Here is a 20,941-nt window from a genome sequence, read left to right on the forward strand (position 1 = left end):
TCACCTGACAAACGCTGCTGATTGACCTTACGAATAGGGCGCATGCGGAAACGTTAATGTGACCTCACCAAGATGGCAGCGGAATTCTGTGCACGGGCCACGGCATAAACTGTCGGGAACTAAAGCAGCTCCTGTCGATATGGATAAGAGAAAGAAAACGTTCACTGTGACGGCATCTTCGGTGAGTCCCAGAGACAGCAAAACGACGTAGTCAGGGGAGAAGGAAACTAGAAATAATCTCTGGTTTCCCTCTCCCCTGACTCTCAGTCTGAAGAAGGGTCTCGACCCGAAACATCATCCACCTTATCTAAGCCCCTCATCATGATTTCATGAACTTCTGTAACTTCACCCCTCACTCTTCTGTTCTCGAAGGAAAAAGGTAAACATGGAAAATGCTTTCTTCGCCACCATGTCGCCACCTACATTGAACGATGTGCCTGCACCCGTCTTTCTGTTCTATAACATCCACCAAGGGCCCTACCATTTACTGTACATTGGTATTTAAATCTCTTCCCCCACCCCACCCACGACACTTTTTGGGTTCGGACTTGACTGCATTCTTAGCCCATAGCATTTAGTAGACTTTTAGGTGGAAATTCATATTAATTGGACACTCTTGCCAGAGCAGCATCTTCTGGAACACATTTTAGGTCTGTGCAACTGAGCAACAGCTGATTTTGCAACTACATTTGTTGATCCTTATTGAGATGAAGCCCATACTTATCCCCTAGAATATTTAAACCAATGTAAATTTACCAATAAAAAGTGAAACAAAGGGAATCAAAGAAATATTGGTTTAAGAGAGATTGAAACGTTATTGCCTATACTGTTCATATCTTGTGCACTTGACAAATAAACACATTTGGACTTGGACTTAATATTGCTTTCAGTATTAGAGACCTTGGGTTCAGTTGTCAAAAAAAAAGGTTTTACAGCCAATGAACTGTCTCCATAGTTCTCCGACATTCCTTGGTATCGTATTTGTAGTTATGAATTTTGTGAAGCAAATTTCCTTAATTCTACTGTCTCATGTAGAATTTCTAATTCAGCAGAAAACATTGCATCCCAATGGAATGAGAGTAAAAACACCAGGCTTATTTGCACAAATTGTAGAAATAAAGAACTGCAGATGCTGGTTCATGCCAAAGATGGACACAAAGTGCTGGAGTAACTCAGCGGGTCGGGTAACAATTCTGGAGAAAAAAGGATGGATGACATCATCATCACTCATCCTTTTTCTCCAGAGATACTACCGGACCTGCTGAGTTACTCCAGTACTTTGTGTCTATCTTTAGGCTTATTTGCACTACAGTTAAAGGAGTAGACTGATTTTTTTTGTGCCTTTTTTTTTTGGTGAAACATATCCACCTTTAAAGGAAGCTTCCATCACTTTGAACAACAGTCACAAAATATAGCTGGTGCTGATTTTTTTCTTATTATGCAAGAATACATAACAGGACATACAATCCAGTGAAGCAGCTACTATGGAGTTTGTATTGATAGTGTGGGAGTGATGAAAGATAGACATTTGAATGTGGTGGCCAGAGATGAATGTTTTCCATTGTGTGCTCTAGCAACAAACAAGAACTTGTCCCCAGAGCTTAAATTTCCTCGGTATTGTGTATAACAAGTTTCAATAGATTTATTAATTAACTATTACTGATCTTAGAGTATTTGTTTCCACAGGAAAATGTCTTTGCTTTTATCTCTGCAAAAATGTACCTGTATCTATAACAAATAACACCCATTATATTGCATGATATTGAGATGGGTGCAATGTTGGCGTTAATAAAACAGCATCTCTTAGGGTAAAAGAAAAACCTATCTGTACCCACATGTAGCTGTATATGTTGGGTTGATAATTGTAAAATGTTTTAAAGAACAGTCTTTAAAAAAAAAAAAAATAATAATATTAATTTTGTGCTGTAGTTAGTCGATCTGAAGGCCGAACTTTATCGGAAGCAGGAAGAGTTCAAGCAGGATAAACTTCTGAAAGACGCAGGAGGTCAATATAAGGTGAAGTCATGTAACAAGGTATGTGAGTTACTGCCATTACATGTCGTGCTTCTTAAGGCCTTATTTTTTTCTTAACGTTAATTTTTCATGATGATAGCGCAAAAGACATTAACATCACAACCAGATTTTACGATGGAAATTCTACTTCTATTTGGTGAGGACATTAATGGTTCACTGGTACTTTATTGTGACGTGGACCTAAGTACAGTAAAATTATTTTTTTGCATTCAGTTCAGTGACAATCCTACTATGCATTAGGCACAATCGTACTAAGTGAAAAAGTGTAAGATCGTAAACCACACTGAGTCGGTACACAAGAGTCGCACGTTTAGGAGCCATCTTGTACCCTTAGAGAATTTGGCCATAAAGAACCATTGGTGTGGTGGTGGCACTGGGTCAGTGTTGCAGGAGTTGTCCTGGCCAGGTGCTTTGTCAATGTCCTCTACCACTGCTCCGCCGTTCCGTGTCAGTGGAAGCTGCGTCCACACCATGCGATCACCCGCTTGGAGCGGTGCTTGATCTAAGGCAAATCGGCGTCTTCAACTGCCCACTCTGCTAACTTGACCACTCTGACGCCTTCTCGACATTGGTCTGGGAACATGCCATCCTTTGCCTCTGGCCATTGTTCAGCCTCCGTGACCCAGGGCGCCTCCTGCAGCCGTCTCAGAGTGCCTTCAAGGGTGCAGGAGGTAAACACCAGCCTGCTTACCAGCAATGATCTTTTTCTTCCGCGTTCATGAAGGTGGGCATGTTAGCACATAACACCCTCTTGTCACAAAAGGAGGGAGATGGCCAGTTAATTTTGCATCTATCAAGGGGAGACTATTAGAAGCAACTATTGAACACATTACATCAAAGATCTTAGCAAAATTTAAAGTGATCTATGTTCAAAAAAGTGAAGTAGTGTTTCATTGGAGTTCATTGAACCAGTAACAGGTAGTGTGGATAAAGGGGAGAAACGGTGGACACGCTATCAATCCAAAAGATTTCCAGAAGACACGTGATTAGGTACCCCATCAAATGTGATAGAGGAAAATAGAAGCTCAGAATATAGGAGTTAACTCATTGGTGTAGATAGAAGATTGTTGGTTAACAGAAAGCATATATTAGCTTTTTGGTAGATGGCAGGATGTAACAAGTGTTGTACCGTGCAAATTGTTGCTGGGGTGTTATCTTTTTGCAATTGCATAAATTAACTCGATGAAGGCACTAGAGATGTAGCTAGGAGAGTAAGTTGTAAAAATAATATGAGGATGTTATAAAGGAATATAGATGGGTTAAATGGGTGGGCAAATTGTGTCAATTTTCGAGTGCTGCTAATATTCTTTCATCCCCGTTCTTAGTAAAGTTTTAATAAAGTAAGTAATTTCTGAACTATTTTAGGTCTTATTGCTTATCTTCTCTCCATAATTTAGATAATACTTTACAATTTCTAAACCACTAAGGTGCAGAGATATATTGAAATACTTAAAATATAAATTTTATAGAAACCAGGTATCTGGAGCAAACAAAATATAGGCGTCTCTGATCGGGCTGAGAGGGATGTTGAAGAAAGGATTGAGGAACAACAGACGCTTGATAAATCAAGGTAAGAATTTTAAACACAAAGCTCCATGAAGTCAATTGATTCTGCAGCAATTCAAGAAAATTACAATCACGAGGGATGTAACACTGAGCAAATTGTTGGGAGCAAAAATAAACCCAGAAAATACTGGAGATGCTCAGCAGATCAGACAGCACGTGTGGAAGGAAAAGCAAGTTAACATTTTGGGTCAAGGATCTGGCCTGTTAATTGTTTCCAGCTCTTTCTGGGTTTCTTTCACATTTGCAGCATCTGTAGTGTTTTGATTTTAGAAAGTGATGAAAGTTCAAAGCTACTGCCTTGAACTGTTGCAGCTCATTCTGGTAAATTATCCCCACAGTGCTATTGGTTTGGGAGTTCTAGGATTTGGATCAAACAAATATGAAGGACAGGAGGTGCACTTCCATGTCAGGATGGTACGCACTTTGCTGGGTTCCCACATGTTTTTGTTGATCTGGTCCTTTGCTGATGGAGGTTGCGGATTTGGGAGATACTGTTTGGGTAGCCTAAGTGAATAGTTGTAGTCTATTTTGTAAATGGTTCACACTGCAGCCACTGTGCTGGTGATGGACAGAGTTAAAATTTGGATGAGGTGGATGGACTGCTTTTTCCTGGATCTTATCTTATGCGAGTTGTTGGAACTGCACTCATTGAGGCAAGTTGTAAGTGTTCCAGCACACTCCTGACTTGTGCTCTCTGGAAGGCCCCTGGTTGGTTGTTAAACTCCCTCTTTATTTGCTGAGGAGCTGTGAATAGAATTGAACTAATGTTTTTTTCAAAATTGCAAGCTTGCACCGGCAAAAGCCAAGCCAAAAGTCTAACTTGAATGTTAGTTGATGGATAAATATTGAGTGGAACAATGGTCCAAACTTCCATACACTCACCGAAAAGTGATTTAGGGATATTTGTTTATACCTGAGAGGAAGTGTCTGTCAGTGTCTCATTTTAACATCTCATTTGGAAGAAGGCACCATCAATATAGCAGCTTCCTTCCATGCAGCACTGAGTGTAAATCTAGGGTTGCATTCATGACATTAGGGTGGGGTTCCTCACGTAAGAGAATTATGTTTAAAAGGACAACCTGCAGGATAATGTTTGTGCCATATTCTGAGCACGCTATGTTCAAGCTTGGAATTAATTGATAAATTTGTGTTAAATTCATTTGTGTTTTCCTTAGACAGAGGTTGGAGGAAAAAGCAAAGCTTTATGATCAGATGACCAAAGGAGATTTTCCAGGTAATCTGGATTGTGGTTTGAATTTCTTTTCATTCTGTAGAAAAGATGAAAGCAACGTTTGTTGTAGAATTAATATTGTTAACTTGAGAGGTCTCCATCTAACCCTAGGATTCTTGGTGTCTGAAATTGTGTTATCATTTCCCCTGTTTTAAATTGAATTGAATTGACAGGAAATTAGTAGCTCGGGGTCACCTTGTGGACTGAATATGTTCTGCAAAGCAGTCACCTAATTTACATTGAAGAAAGTAAATGCAGAGGATTCCAAATTGTGAGCACTGAATGCAGTGCACTAGATTGGAAGAGGTACAAATGAATCCTTCCTTTAGCTTAAAGACCTGTTTGGTCCCTGGATAATGGGAAGGGAAGGGATTAAAAGTCCAGTGTTTCATGTCCTGTGGTTCCACAGGAAAGTGTCTGGGAACAGTTGACGGATGAGGATGGAAGAATAGGTGAGGGAGTGGTAGAGGGACCAAAACCTAAAATGGTGAAAGCGAAGATAGTATATGTCAGATGACACAATCTCATTGAATTACGGAGATGATCAGTTGAATGTGAGGGCTGTTGGGGTGGGAGGCGAGGATAACAGGAATCCTGGGTGAAAGGAGAAGGGCTGAGGGCAGAATGCAGAAAATAGGACTGAGAACTCCTTCAACTCTAGCTATATTTTGAATTTCCCATTTGATTTAATTCCAATGTAAGTTGCTAGTTGCTGCATTTCTTTTTTCAAATTTCTGCTTTTCCTATTTCTTTAATATGAATGGATACTTTGTTCTGCTGTGCTAGATGAAGAAACAGAAAGTATGTACCTGGTGGACTTCACACAGAAGATTTTTGATCAGCAGAACGAGCTGCAGGCATCGAAGGCAGTTGAGAGTGAGAAGGATGAGGGTACAGCACCTGCTTCTGATGTTGCACCACCTCAGGACCCCGATGAAGAATGGTGAGAGCCCAGGAATATTCATGGCGGATAATTCCATGGTATTCTACAATTTTAGTTTTCAAACGATTTTGCTTAATGCTTCAAAAACAACCTGTGCTGATTAAATCAGTGATTCCAAAGATTTTGCAATAATAATCCATATAGTTGTATGTAGTCCCATGTTGCAGCTTCACCAGGTTGCTATCTCAGTTATAAACATTTGGTCTTCAGACTTTAGAGATACTGCGTGGCAACAGGCCCTTCAGCCCACCAAGTCCGTGCCGACCAGCGATCACCCCGTATGCTAGCACTATTCCACACAGCACGGACAATTTACAATTTTTCAGTAGCCAATTAACCTACAAACCTGTACCTCTTTGGAGTATGCGAGGAAGCCAGAGCAGTCAGAGAAAACCCAGATGGTCACGTGGAGAATGTACAAACTCTACAGACAGCATCGAACCCAGGTCACTGACACTGTAAGGCAGTGACTCTACTGCTGCGCCACCTTCTCCCAGCTTGAGGTTCTGCACTCCTCACCGAATCAGCTTTCCACTACCAGATCTGCTGCGTATATTCCATTTAGCATGACTGTAGTTCCACACAACGCGATGGAGGGTATCCCTGGTTTGTAAGCAAGACTTGAACTCCACAAAATCTGTATGGGGATCATTCCTTAGCATTGCTATCATGGACAAGATGCAACTGCCAGATAGATTTATGAGATGAAGTCAATAGGTTTATCCCTCATGTCAGTTCACTTACTACTTCTCAGACTGATTTTAGGAGTTACTTCCTTGAAGGTTCGGGCAACTGAGGATGTATGGTGGGTGGTACGGTTTGATCCGCTGCCGTGGAGATTGAATGTCTGGAGTCAGTGATGAGGCCCACCCAAGGCTACTCCAGTAGGTCAGTCCCCTTGGTGAGACAGGAATTTGGCATGTTGGTTGTACTATGTGATTCTGTGAGTACAACCATGTCCTGCCCCTCCTGCATGATGAGTCTGTGCCACAGATTCAAAGATGTTTCAAAGAAAGACTTTGCTAGGGTGGCCAAGATTTTTTGTGTCTGAATTCCGTACCTGGGATAATGCTGAGTAGTAGTTTGTTTGGTTTCATTCCCTATTTTGTTACGTTCCTGGGGGTGATTTTTTTCTTCCTTTTCCCTTATCGAAATACACTTTCTTAGGTTTGAACATTAACACCCGGCACTCCATGAGTGTCTGTGTTAAGCATGTCAATGTGGTTAACCCTTTCATAAAGGCACTTGGTATATCTTGGAGGTTGAAAAGCAGTCAGTTTAAAGATCTACACTTGTCTGTTTACTGTCATCAATTGTAGGCCTTGCTTCCAACACACTTTTGCTTCCATCTATCAACAGTGTTTCCCAATTCAGCGTTCAGGTAGGGACTTTACACTTGCAGCAGTACAGGATGATAAAACAATATTTTGAACTACAAACTGTGATTTATTATGTGCTTCTCTCTTAGGGTGGACTATGTGGATTCTTTAGGCCGATCTCGAAGATGCATGAAGAAAGACTTGTCAGGTCTGCTCGCTATGGATAAAGATCTAAGTGGGTCAAGGTAACAATATGTAATGTCCTTTTAAGTGCAGGGATGTAAGAGGCAATTCCAACTCCAATGGAAAATCATAGTGGATACTGCCTTACTTAGAAACAGCTGGATGCTTGAGTTGATTATCTAAAATAACAATATTTTAAAAAATACTTTGTGAAGAAATGCTTCACTTTTTACATATAACCAGCATTTCCCAGATGTACAACAACTGTCCCTGAATAATATCTGTGTGGCATCCCAGCTGTTGTAGTGCTGGCTGTAAACTAGTATCTGTCTGCCTCCTCCAGTAGTTGAGGCAGGTTCTAAATATATCAAAATTGGTGTTCCTTGAAGAGCATGGAATTCTGTTTCATCGTTGTAACCTTCTTCACTATCCATCAACCAGCAATTTTGTGCAAACTCACTAATCACGCAACCTACATTCTCTTCCAAATCATTAATATAGTAATAGTAAGTATGCATGGACTGTTTCCATGGTGTATAAGTTACCTGCACGAGCTAGCTCATGTGCCTCTAATACAACCGTATATCTAAATGCAGCTGCCTCCAGCAACCCATTCCATATACCTACCACCCTCTGTGTGAAAAATCTTAAACCTATGTACTCTAGTTTTAGGAAAAAGGCTGTGACCATCCACTTTATCTAAAAAACAAATACTAGAAATTCTGATAAAGTGCAATGAGGACAGAAAATATCAAAAATCGTCAAGCAAGCCAGGCAACATCCTTGAAGAAACAGAGTTAGTATTGCATAAGCATTTGAGGTTCATTGACCCAGTTGTTTTCTCTGTTCATGGATGTGCCGGGTTTGCTGCTTACAGTATTTGTATTAGTTCTGCTGCTTGCACAGTGAGGAAGAGAAATGTCTGAATTATAATGTAACGAGGGTTATTTGATTTGCCCATTTTGCCATTTACAAAATAACACTGCTTGGTATTTAGTTTCTGACATTCCAATACAAAACATGCTATTAAGTACAGGAAGTACTCAGATGGTCAAGCAACATCTTTGAAGAGACAAAGTGATAACATTTGAAATCAATAATGCCATCATAATTTGAGCTGTGGAATGAAGGAAATATCTGTGATAAGGTGGAAACCAAAGTTGTCTTGGTCACTTGATGCATTTGGAGATGACTAGCTAATAATAGGAGGGTAATAGAGAGAGAATGAAAGAAAGAACATACTGGATCTGGGAGATGCAGAACCCAGCAGTTGGTGGAAATCTGAAACAAAAGGGAATGCTGCAAGCACCTAGATCAGGCTGCATCTGTGGAGGGAGAAAAAAAACCTCAATTGATTTTGTATTAGAACTGGCCACTTAGCTGAAATTATTGAATTCAATGTCATGATCCGAAGGCTCGAGGAAGAGCCCTCATCATATGCATAAGCACGTTGCAGCCTTTGGAATTTAATATTGACCAGTAATTTCAGGTAATCGGCTTTCCCTTTTTTTGTCAGAATGGGTTAGTTTTAATGAAAGGCAATCCACCTAAATCATTGTTTCTCCATGGGTAAACCCAGCATTCTCTTCTGAATCAGGTTCCACAACCATGTTTTGCCTCTTATGGTTCTAATTTGTTCTTTTGTTTTTAATTCTGTATGACCTCACACAGCTGTAAAACCAGTGTGTCACCTGACAGCCGTGGTCCCGACACCCTCACCTGCACTCCCATGGTACTCTCTCCTCTCCATTCTCTACAACTTGTAACAAATTTGTTTTTACTCTTCTGGTTGAGATGAGGAGTTATTGACCTGAAACCTCGATTCTCTCACTGTTTGCCTCTCTCCACTGAATACTGCTTCACCTGTGTGTATTGCGCCAAATTAGTTTCAAGTCAGATTACCGTAATTAGGACCACATCTTTCTATAGCTAGTTTTGTATTGTATCATCACCATCCTTAGAATTTCTCCTTTGCTGCTTCTACGTGAGAAAAACACCCCCCAAAAAAGTGGGGAAATAAACCAGTACTATCCTGGGATGCTGTGAGTATAGAAGTTACTGTGATACTCGTGTGATGCGTCCACTTGAACCATTCACAGGCAGGAGGCCGATGAAAAGACATTACTTTCTGAAGACATGAGACGGGAGCTTCAGCGACAGCAGTGGGAAAAGGAGGAAGAGGAAGCACTGAGCAAACCAATGGGACCAATGCACTACGAGGACATCCGTCAAAATGGTGTGTATTTTAATGAGTGCAGCACAATTTTATTAATCTAAAGTATGATTTGGTGTTCCTGGTTAAATTACCTTTGTTAGATTAACACGTAGATCCTGCTACTTGTTCTCTCAATTGTCTCCCTCCTTTTGCTTTACCTCTATTTTTGGCACTTCCTTACAATGGGCATGATTCACGGTAACTGACAGCTCCTCAAACATTCACAAAGTAAACATTATTTAAACAAGATCTCTTTTTTTTTAAAGCCATTACACATCCCATTGTCCTGCAAGTGAAGAGGTACAAACCCAGTGCTTAATCATTAGCCAGATTGTTATTGTACCTTCTGGTTGAGATGAGGAGTTATTGACCTGAAACCTCGATGCTCTCACTGTTTGCCTCTCTCCACTGAATACTGCTTCACCTGTGTGTATTGCGCCAAATTAGTTTCAAGTCAGATTACCATAATTAGGACCACATCTTTCTATAGCTAGTTTTGTATTGTATCATCACCATCCTTAGAATTTCTCCTTTGCTGCTTCTACGTGAGAAAAACACCCCCCAAAAAAGTGGGGAAATAAACCAGTACTATCCTGGGATGCTGTGAGTATAGAAGTTACTGTGATACTCGTGTGATGCGTCCACTTGAACCATTCACAGGCAGGAGGCCGATGAAAAGACATTACTTTCTGAAGACATGAGACGGGAGCTTCAGCGACAGCAGTGGGAAAAGGAGGAAGAGGAAGCACTGAGCAAACCAATGGGACCAATGCACTACGAGGACATCCGTCAAAAATGGTGTGTATTTTAATGAGTGCAGCACAATTTTATTAATCTAAAGTATGATTTGGTGTTCCTGGTTGAATTACCTTTGTTGGATTGACACGTAGATCCTGCTACTTGTTCTCTCAATTGTCTCCCTCCTTTTGCTTTACCTCTATTTTTGGCACTTCCTTACAATGGGCATGATTCACGGTAACTGACTGCTCCTCAAACATTCACAAAGTAAACATTATTTAAACAAGATCTCTAGTTTTTAAAGCCATTACACATCCCATTGTCCTGCAAGTGAAGAGGTACAAACCCAGTGCTTAATCATTAGCCAGATGGTTATTGTACCACAGCAACCAGAACCTGTAGGGTTGGTGAGGAGATGGAAGCTACTGGCCTATCCTGTAGGATTTGGGTGTTGGATTACAAGTAATGGTTTTAGTGAGGCCATCATTTAATCCATTGTAGGATTGTTCTACCAAATGATAGTTCCTCTACCGGTTAAAGCAGCATCATAAATGTGCCTATTTCTTAGGCTAAACCATGTGATTAAGGAAAGCTCGTTTTCACTCGTTTTGTAGGTTTTGAGATGACTAATGAGGAGTGTGGGAATGCTAGATTCTTCCATGGTAGTTGCTCTTTCTGCTGGTTATGAGGGGGCTTCTGTGACCTCGAGGTTCTGAATACCATCCAGAATGCTCCTACAATTTGAGCAGTCATAGGCTAAAGGTGCCGAGCAGTGAGAGGGAATGTTGCACTTCTGTGAGGAACCTTTGAGCACATGCATGAATCTTTTCCTTTGTCTGCAGAACACAAGACACAATAACAGTTTGATCTGCAAAGCAACATCTTTGTGGCAGTCGGTTGTTAGCTCAGTTTGCCACGATGTGAGGTGGCAGAGCTGGTTAATGCAGAGAAAATAATCTTGAACAGCCATCTGAAAGGAATCATTCTAATCAGTTAATTGCTATTACAGAGGCTCGTGAGCTGGGTGTAGGTTATTTCGCTTTTGCTCGTGATGAAAGCACCAGGAAGAAGCAGATTGAAACCCTGGACATGCTGAGAGAACAGGTAAACTCCCCGATGCATACGTTTTTATATTCATTTTAATCAAATGATTAAATCACAGGAGATGTTGGGCTCTCCTGAATGCTCAACGGGTTAAGTTAACAGGCACTGAGCCATAATGGGTTTGAAATGCAGGTTATATATACAGTGCCCTCCATAAGCAACTGGAAAATCAAATGGTGAACACAAGGATGAGCTTCTTCTTATAGAGTCCACACACATGATCTCGGCATCTGCATACAATGGCGTCTGTCTTGTCACTTCTTGTGCTTGGTGGTTGAAAGATTGGTGAACGCTCTTTCCTTGACCCCACAAGGATGAGCAACAGTAATGTACTCCAGTTTTAAAAAGGCATTAAGGGCAATGGCTGGTGTTTCATACAAATAATCCAAGACTAATCGGTATCACCTGATTGTTCAGCAGGGCTGAACTAGTTCTTTTTATTGTTCTTTCTCCACTTACTGCTGGCATGACAGCTAAACTTTGCCTCCATTGCAGACTATGGACCAGAGAACCAAACGAGAGAAACTTAAGGAGAAACGCAAAGCCATGCTGAATGTCAGACTGGCAAAAGTTCGGGAGCGGAAGATAAAGAAGCTCAAAGCTGATGGAATCGAAATTCCTGCAGAGTTGCAAAACAAAGGTACAATCAGAACTTTTAGTTGAGTAACAACATACAGGATATGGGACATAGAGGATCAGAACTAACCAATTTTATTTTTTCCTGTTCCCTAATTTCCGTCCCAAGGAATTGATCCGGACTGTAATTGGCAGGTGATACTAATGTTTTGTTTATGTGATATTATTTAATACATAGGTGAAGAGACTGGGGAACTGGTGCCAGAGCCAATAACTTCAGAACTGGATACAAGGCAGAACGAAGTCACCAACCCAAGGAATAAGAAAGTGGAAATTGTAATACAGGAGCGAAAGGACACAAAACATGGCCTGCCACACATCCGGGAATGGGACAGAGGGAAAGGTAAGTGAGAAAAGTCGGTCTATGGGTCTAGTTGATACTTGTTTTGTTCAATTCCATTACAGTTAAAACTAGCCTAATTTCCCTGATGATGAGTGTCGCCGGTTCTGATCTTGTGCTGGTGTAGTAGTTTGGTATCCTTGTACAACAAAGTTAGCATGCAACACAATGAGCAATTAGACGAGCATCGCATCTGTCCTCCTGTATTGCCTGGAGGATTTACAAAGGTAAGGCCTACTGAGGCCACAATTGGAATCCTCTAAGGCTTTAATCTCCTTACTTGATAAGATATACAGTATGAGGCTCGGGTTCATTAGATGATTTCCTGAAATGAAGGGTTTACCTTGTGAGGAAAGATCAGAGTTCAGACTAAAAGAGGGGTTCATCAGTGGGGGAAATCCAGAATTAGGGGCAATGCCTCAGGATGTGGAGTTGGCCAACTGAGACTAGACAAGGAGGGTTTTATAATTGTATACCCCAACAGTGTCAAAATGGAGTAATTGAGTTTATTCAAGGCTCACAGGGTTTTAGATGGGAGTTGAGAACATAAGATGCCAGAACATGACTCTGCTATTGGACCTTGTGCCTGCTTCCCCATTCAATAAGATCATAGCTAATCCTTATTCCTACAATTACTAAAACAAAACTGATTTAAATCTTTTTGGATAATTTCAGTTTGCATTCCCCAGGGGAAGAATTTTTTTTTTGGAGTGTCCGATATCAGATCAAGCATATTTTTTTCATGGCAGAGCAGGCTTGAAGGGTCATGTGTCACAGACTGCTCATGCAGCTAAACCAGTTATCCTTGGAATAGGCAAAAGTTAAGTACACCAGCTATGTTCTTCCTCTTCCTGATCTGGTATCAAATGACACCCACCTGTTTGATACTTGGGCGGATGTTGGATATGGTGCATGGGTTCATTGGCCTTGTGATCCCCTCACAAAAAATGGTCCACTGAAAAAGTACCGAGTTTGCTTCTGAAGTAAACGGTTCTGCTCAATCTCAATGCATCATATCAGCCACAGCTCCCAGAAAGGGTAGTTACTCTTTTAACAAAATTAGACAATAGGATTGATAAGATGCTCACTTTTTGAGAAGAGCAAGGACAGTGTTAATATATTGATGCATAGGCACATGACATGGATCAGAAACAGGGAACCTTTTGAATATTTGATTTGACCTTACTTTCCCTGCAATTTGCTTTGATTCATTGCAGCATGTGCTTAAAACCTGGGAATTCTGTATTTTGTGAAGATGGATAGGAGCAGCAAAGCTCTGAAGAGTTAAACTGATTTTTTAAAATATATCATTTCAGAGCTACCGTTTGAAAACTGGTCCAAGACGCAAAGGGATGAGAGGCTGTCTGAATTTGCACCACCTTCAGAATATTACAGAGACTCCAAGAAATCAAACTATGGAGAGCGGAAGAAGAGCCAGCTGGGACCTTCCTCCCACCAGACGGCACAGTTTGAGGGACAGCACTATTCAAACAAGAAGTGGCAAAGCAATTTGAACTTCCATCAGCCAGCCAATAGCAATTCTCTAGATGATATGTTGTCTTATTACAAACATTCTACCTGAACAGGAGGAATGACCCACAGACACTGGTGACAGGTCTGATTAAAGCATTTTCCCCACAGTTCAGCTATGCTGACATCTCTCTGCTATCCAATTGTCTGAACACTGACAATTGTTAATATAGAATTATTCACACAAATGTATAATACTGAGGAAAAGATAAGTACAGCTGAAAGTGTTAAGAGCTGGGTTTTCTTTTTTGAATTACCTCTTTCTGGAGGTGTGGCCATTTTTGCTTTTAATGACACAAGTATTGAAATAGCTTGGATAAGGACCTCCAGCTGGTGGTAAGCAGTGTATGCATCTTCCCACACCACTATCATGGTTAATGGGCAAGTATCGGTGTCCTGTCACTGAACTCCACAATTAGTTGCAATGATAATGCCAAAACATTAAATAAACCTAGCTGTCTATCATTGGCCTTTTTAAAAATCAGACAAACTATGACAGCAAGACTGCTTCAGCCACTAATATTTGGACGTAATTAATAAAAGGGGAAGTTGGTGGCACATTAATCAACTGTACTATAATTGTTGAAAAACTGCCATGAGGTTTTGACAGTGAATGATATAGCATTAAAGTTTCACTGAAAATACAGTTGAAGTGTGATAAATGAAATGGCTGCCTGTTGTATTATAATTTTCAGGCCATTCACTCAATTATGTACAAGCAATAAGTTTAATTTTATACCTGGCACGGTGCTGTGATTCAGGTTCTCAATTGTACATTCTTAGCCATAGGTCTTCAGTGCTGAATGAACTTTCAAGATAAACAGGGCGGCACAGTTATGGCGTTGGAGACCTAGGTTCGATTCCAACTATGGGTGCTGTCTGAATGGAGTTTGTACATTCTCCTGTTTTCTCAGCAATCTTCAGTTTCCTCCCACTTTCCAAAGACATACAGGTTTGTACGTTAATTGGCTTGGTATCCATAGTGCATGTAGGTTAATGTGGACTTGGTGGGCCGAAGGGCCTGTTTCAGCACTATTTCTAAACTAAATAGTTACTGGCATACCAAGTCCAAGTTCTACCATAGTATAATTTTCTTCTATTGAAGTCAGTGAGTTAGCAATTGAAGCATTCCCGATGCCACCTCTGTTCCTAGCTCCACAGCCCACATGCTGGACTAATGCTGAATTATTGATTTTTTGTTACTGAAGTTCCCCTGCCAAACTACCTTCAGAGAGCTGGTCAGTCCTTCCAGTAGCAATTAATCTCTGATGGAATAGAAGCCTCTGGTGCAAATGTGTAGTTTTCCAAAGAATAGGAATGGTTCTTTAAATGTTTTATTGGACTCAAACTAGTAGCCATTGTTGCTTGAAAGCCAGCTATATTTTAAAACCATTGGCCATGAAGAGGATTAAAAACAAGTATTACACTTTTAGGGAGCAAGTCTACAACCCGATACACTTGATGACATTCATATCTCCCAGTCTTGGTGTGGAAGCCAAGGTCCTACAGGAGGATGCACCTGAAAGCCATCAAATGACAGATGGTACATATTATGTTGAGAACCCAAATCAGATTTGCCAAACCGTAGGCTGGAGCCAGTGCAGCAGATACATTCACTTTAAGAGGAGACACCTCTACAACTCTAAGGCACATAACACATTGGCAACAAGCAGCACAAAACCCTGTGCTTCAACCTTTATTTCTATACCACTCTCCAAGTTATTTAAGAACTTTCACTAGAACATATTGTCAGTTGCCTTTGACTTTTACAAAAGAAAACAGATGCAAATGAATTATGCCATTGCTTCATATGGTGGTCTTCATGTTTTATAAAAGCTTGCAAACTGTTCTAATCATTGCAATTTCTAAGCTTACAAGCCAAGAATACTATGGAACTGAACAGCCGTCCATCAAACCCAGTGCTTGTCCAGCAGTCAACAGTCCCACTGGGCATAATGGAAATCAAATAAGGTATGCAATCTGCTGTCACTTCTGTGCATGTGGCACTGTATGCCAGCAGAACATTTGGTAACTGATGGATGATCCGAGTCGTGCTGGAGCCATCGAAGGTTCACCTAAAGCAATTAGTCTCACTTCTTGTAACTCAAATCAAATACTTAAGAGGGAACCTTGGTGGCTGCTTCACCTCAGAATCCTAGGTTGAACAGTGCATTGTAGTGAGTGGACATGATTCAATCCACCACTGATTTGTTTTTAAATTTGTATATAGATTAAATGTAGAACAGGTTTTTGTATCCTCTATTGAAGAGCAAGGAAGCACAATACTTTACTTCATTTCATTGCAGATTGATGAGGGGAAAGAGGTGGTCCATTTCACAGTGCCATCATTCCAATGTTTTTGTTCCTAATGAACCATTCACAACCAAACAAAAAACCTTTGAATCCACTTTTCCCTCCCAGATGTAACGTGTACCATATGCAGTTTGTTACCTATTCTGCAGAGAAAGGACCCTCAAAATGAATTTGGCTGTTGGTCAACTGAAGACAAGTACAATGTAAGGTTAACATCTCATAGATCAGAGATGCAGTGGCAGAAATCAAGACAACATAAAGCACCGCCCCAAGCTACAACCCGAAATGACAAATCTAAGCTGCTGACTTAATTTTATTTGCTCAAAGATGACCACACTTTGACAAGGAAGACAAAAATGCTGAAGCAACATCTATGGAGTGAAGGAATATGTGACTTTGGGTCGAGACCCTTCTTTTCCAGCATCTGCAGTTCTTTCTTAAACACTTTGACAAGGAAGTCATCTGGTCCAAGAAAAGGCATGGAAGAGTATGGGAACATTTGGCTTGCCCATTAAATTATACAGTGCCCTCCATAATGTTTGGGACAAAGACCTATCATTTATTTATTTGCCTGTACTGCACAATTTGAGATTTGTAATAGAAAAAAAATCACATGTGGTTAAAGTGCACAATGTCAGATTTTAGTAAAGGCCATTTTTATACATTTTGGTTTCACCATGTAGAAATTACAGCAGTGTTTATACAGTCGCCCCTCCATTTCAGGGCACCATACTGTTTGGGACACATGGCTTCACAGGTGTGTTTAATTGCCTCCTTAATGCAGGTATAAGAGCTCTCAGCGCCTAGTATTTCCTCCCTTTGGAAACTTTTATTGCTTGTTTATCAACAAAGTTGTGCCAATGAAAGTCAAAGAAGCCATTATGAGACGGAGAAACAAGAATAAAACTTAGAGACATCAGCCAAACCTTAGGCTTACCAAAACCAACTGTTAGGAACATCATTAAGAAGAAAGAGAGCACGGGTGAGCTTAGTCATCGCAAAGGGACTGGCAGGCCAAGGAAGACCTCCACAGCTGATGACAGAAGAATTCTCGCTATAATAAAGAAAAATCCCAGAACACCTGTCCGACAGATCAGAAACACTCTTCAGGTGTGAATTTGTCAATGACCACTGACCGCAGAACAGAAATACAGAGGCTACACTGCAAGATGCAAATCACTGGTTAGCTGCAAAAATAGGATGGCCAGTTAGTTTGCCGAGAAGTACTTAAGAGCAACCACAGTTCTGGAAAAATGTCTTGTGGACCAACGAGACGAAGATTAACTAATATCAGAACAAAATATGGAGGAAAGAAGGAACTGCCCAAGATCCAAAGCATACCATCTCATTTGTGAAACACAGTGGTGGGGGTGTTATGGCCTGGGCATGTATGGCTGCTGAAGGTACAGGCTCACTTATCTTCAGTGGTGATACAACTGCTGATGGTGGTAGCATAATTAATTCTGAAGCGTATAGACACATCCTATCTGCTCAAGTTCAAACAAATGCCTCAAAACTCATTGCACGGCAGTTCATTCTACAGCAAGACAATGATCCCAAACATACTGCTAAAGCAACAAAGGAGTTTTTCAAAGCTACAAAATGGTCATTTCTTGAATGGCCAAGTCAATCACCCAATCTGAACACAATTGAGAATGCCTTTTATATGCTGAAGAGAAAACTGAAGGGGACTAGCCCCCAAAACAGGCATAAGCTCAAGATGGCTGCAGACCATCACCAGAGAAGACGCCCAGCAACTGGTGATGTCCATGAATTGCAGACTTCAAGCAGTCATTGCATGCAAAGGATATGCAACAAAATACTAAACATGATTACTTTCATTTACATTACATTGCTGTGTCCTAAACATTATGGTGCCCTGAAATGGGGGGACTATGCATAAACACTGTTGTAATTTCTACATGGTGAAACCAAAATGTATAAAAATGGCTTTTATTAAAATCTGACAACGTGCACTGTAACCACGTGTGATTTTTTTTCTATTACAAATCTCAAATTATGAAGTACAGAGGCAAATAAATAAATTATGGGTCTTTGTCCTAAACATTATGGAGGGCACTGTAGCTTCTCCAGCAGTCTGACTATCATGGCTGAAGCAGTACGAGAGATTATACACCTAGGCACCTTATAAATCTATGGAACATATCTAAAGTTTGTGCACCTGTATTTTACAGTAATGCAAGCTCAACAACAGTGAAGGATGATATACACCAACAATGGTCTGTGTAAGCCGATTACTAACCGACTCCTAATAAGACCTAGGATCCACATGAATGTTCCCTAATCTCAGCTGGACCACGCAGAAAGTTTAATGGATCTTGTGCTAATATCGCAGGAAGAGGCACAATTGCAGCTTATGTCAAACAAATTAAAAAGCATCCTGAGCAAAAAAAACTCTGCATCTGCACTCTCATATCTTAAAAAGCATCCAAGATTGTAAATCCAATGCAATGGTTATACATCTTCATCACTGTGGCTTTGCCAACACAACTGAGATTACTCAAGTTTGAATGATTCAACAGATCTAATAAACCAGTCTTTTATGTCAAGTTTTCCTCCCAGGAAATCTCAGACACACTTCTTAGGTATCTCCTGGTTTTTTTCAATGCAACACACTTTTCACATGGGAGCTAGTGAACCTTGAGATTGTATCATGTGAACTATATCCAGAAGTCATGGACCAAATTAGCCTGCCCATTATTAAAATAATGCAATCCAGAAACTACCTGGGTTGGCATGCAATTTTCAACAGAATTAATGGATAGGTTTATGCCAGCCATTTAGCAACAGGACATACTAACAGTGGCAAGGCCACGCACGTTTCATTTAATGCCTTATGAGTAGAGTAGGTCACGAGTGGTAGTAGGAAAGACTTACTTCCCTTTGCACTATCCAGTTTGCTCTCCTTTATCAACACTAGGTAGGAGTCAGAGCTGTTAAGGTGGGGCAGCAGGATACAGCCTAAACTGCACTGGCAGCAGAAACAGAGAAGTCATGCAAAGGCAACATTGAGGCAGCTGACCTGTAAATGCCTGCCAGAATGATCATGAGGTTCTGGAACAGAAAAGTAAAACGCAAAAGACAAAATAAATAACATTTCACACAGAGGTTAGTTATGAAGGCAAGGCATCTTGTTCAGATCCTTTTGGTTTACTTTCTTTTCTAGCTGAGGTCCATTATTTCTGTACTAGCCACTGATGTGTTGTCCTTCTGAATACTTTCAAAAATGGATGCCATTTCGGGGTTGGATCTGATCTGCGACTGGAATTCTGCCATCAGCGCACTCTTCTCAGCTTCTGGGATCGTGAGCAGAGCTGCTACTGCCCTCATCGCCGAGCGTTTCAGCTCATCCTGCTTTTCAAATTCCTGTTTCACTGAGTTAGCCTTCACCTAAAGGAAAGGGGAAACAGGATTTATATAATCTCAAATACAGCTGTGCAGAAACAGCCAGTTTTACACGTCATACTTGGGTCATGATAAACATTTGTAAACTATTGCTTGGAACAGCTCTGGGAATGCTATGGCAAAGAAATTTGCTCAGCTGACACCAGGAATGACACACTTCAATTTGGAGATTAAAGAAACATTTTTTCCTTAGAAAATTGTGTTCCAAGTGGAAATCCAACAGAGGCGTCGGAAATTGAAGATTTCCCATGCAATAAATAGTGGACATTTATCATTGCAAGACCTAACAGAAGGCAGGAGTTTTTATTTTTATTTTCACCAACGATCTATGAAATATCCTAATAGAGAGTTTTTTTTCCTTTTCACCATCAATTTACAGGCAATGAAAGGTCCTATTAATAGAGAGAGAGATGTTGAAATAGAATCCATATCATGGATTTGGAATAGCACTGGAAATTAGAGCGGAAATTAGCAGTATGAGACTAAGCGGGCAGGCTGAGAAAAGTAAACCTTGACTATCACTGCACAAAGCCAGTTGCAAATGAAAATTAGGCTTCTCATCGTAACTTGCAGGTCAGACATAAATGAAAATCCACTGTCTCGATCTTTAAAAACAACAAATACAACAAACTAAATATATCACTGCTGTGTATTCTAGGATTGTATTGGGCCAAGTAAATTAGGAAGGGAGATTAGACCAAAAATCAGAGGGAACAGTCCGTCCCTTCCCTCCCATATATATTGAAAAAAATAGAGGAATGGAAACCTCACATCCAATTTCAATGATGTGGTAGAATATCACCCTGATCTTGGTCAAATACATGAACATAGCATGCTGCATTATTATTCTGGGAATGAAAGGGAGAGGTTAGGGGAGGAATGACAGAAGTGGGATAGACAAGGCCTACCACATTATGAGGAATAACTTGGTCAAAGAAAAAGATTCAGCAGCATGGAATAGAAAGATAGATCATCAGAATGGGTGATATCATTGTGAAAATTGGAGAATATAGCAGTTCTCTTCCAGCTGGCAAGGCAGGAGTGAATGGGCTCATAGTGGATGCTGGTTAATGCACTAGCTCCATAAGTGGAGATAGCAGAGCATGTAAAGAGTTGTAGATGGCTATGGCAAAATGGAAAGGGTGAAAATGGGGAAAAAAAGATTGTGGCAAAAGCAGGAAATGGCAGCAAATGCCATTGGAAGAGTGCATAGTGGGCTTGCAACTGGGAATATCCACTAATCCCACGAAAGAGATAGGTGTTTATAACAGTAGTGTTTAGAAAGGCACAGTGATTGGAGAGCTAGCTCATTAAAACAGGAGGACGGAGACTGGCTGAGGGTATAAAAAGACTGGACATTCAT

At 40.6% G+C, this 20,941-nt stretch overlaps 2 protein-coding genes across 2 annotated transcripts in view; one reads left to right on the forward strand and one right to left on the reverse strand.

Moving 5' to 3' along the window:
- The first annotated feature begins 22 nt into the window (after positions 1–22).
- Positions 23–14,506, forward strand: ccdc174 (coiled-coil domain containing 174). The gene is made up of 11 exons (XM_055647777.1): positions 23–181; positions 1,930–2,034; positions 3,504–3,604; positions 4,776–4,834; positions 5,618–5,774; positions 7,243–7,338; positions 9,376–9,512; positions 11,239–11,333; positions 11,829–11,973; positions 12,148–12,312; positions 13,626–14,506. Exons 1-11 carry the CDS (start codon positions 140–142, stop codon positions 13,889–13,891), a joined length of 1,368 nt encoding a protein of 455 aa, XP_055503752.1. The 5' UTR covers positions 23–139; the 3' UTR covers positions 13,892–14,506.
- Positions 14,507–15,519: 1,013 nt separating this feature from the next.
- The window catches only part of LOC129704568 (cullin-associated NEDD8-dissociated protein 1-like), a 34,521-nt gene continuing 29,099 nt past the window's right edge, over positions 15,520–20,941 (reverse strand). The window contains exon 15 of the mRNA XM_055647776.1: positions 15,520–19,563. Within this exon, the coding sequence (XP_055503751.1) occupies positions 19,336–19,563 (228 nt within the window). The 3' untranslated portion in view covers positions 15,520–19,335. The remainder of the gene's footprint in view (positions 19,564–20,941) is intronic.

This window comes from Leucoraja erinacea, chromosome 16 (assembly GCF_028641065.1).
Source record: "Leucoraja erinacea ecotype New England chromosome 16, Leri_hhj_1, whole genome shotgun sequence".
Taxonomy (NCBI): Eukaryota; Metazoa; Chordata; class Chondrichthyes; order Rajiformes; family Rajidae; genus Leucoraja; species Leucoraja erinaceus.

Coding starts and splice junctions, on each gene's coding strand:
- ccdc174 (XM_055647777.1), top strand. CDS start 140: ATGGATAAGAGAAAGAAAACGTTCACTGTGACGGCATCTTCG. Junction 3,605..4,775: donor CAGACGCTTGATAAATCAAG/GTAAGAATTTTA, acceptor TGTTTTCCTTAG/ACAGAGGTTGGAGGAAAAAG. Junction 11,334..11,828: donor TGGACATGCTGAGAGAACAG/GTAAACTCCCCG, acceptor CCTCCATTGCAG/ACTATGGACCAGAGAACCAA.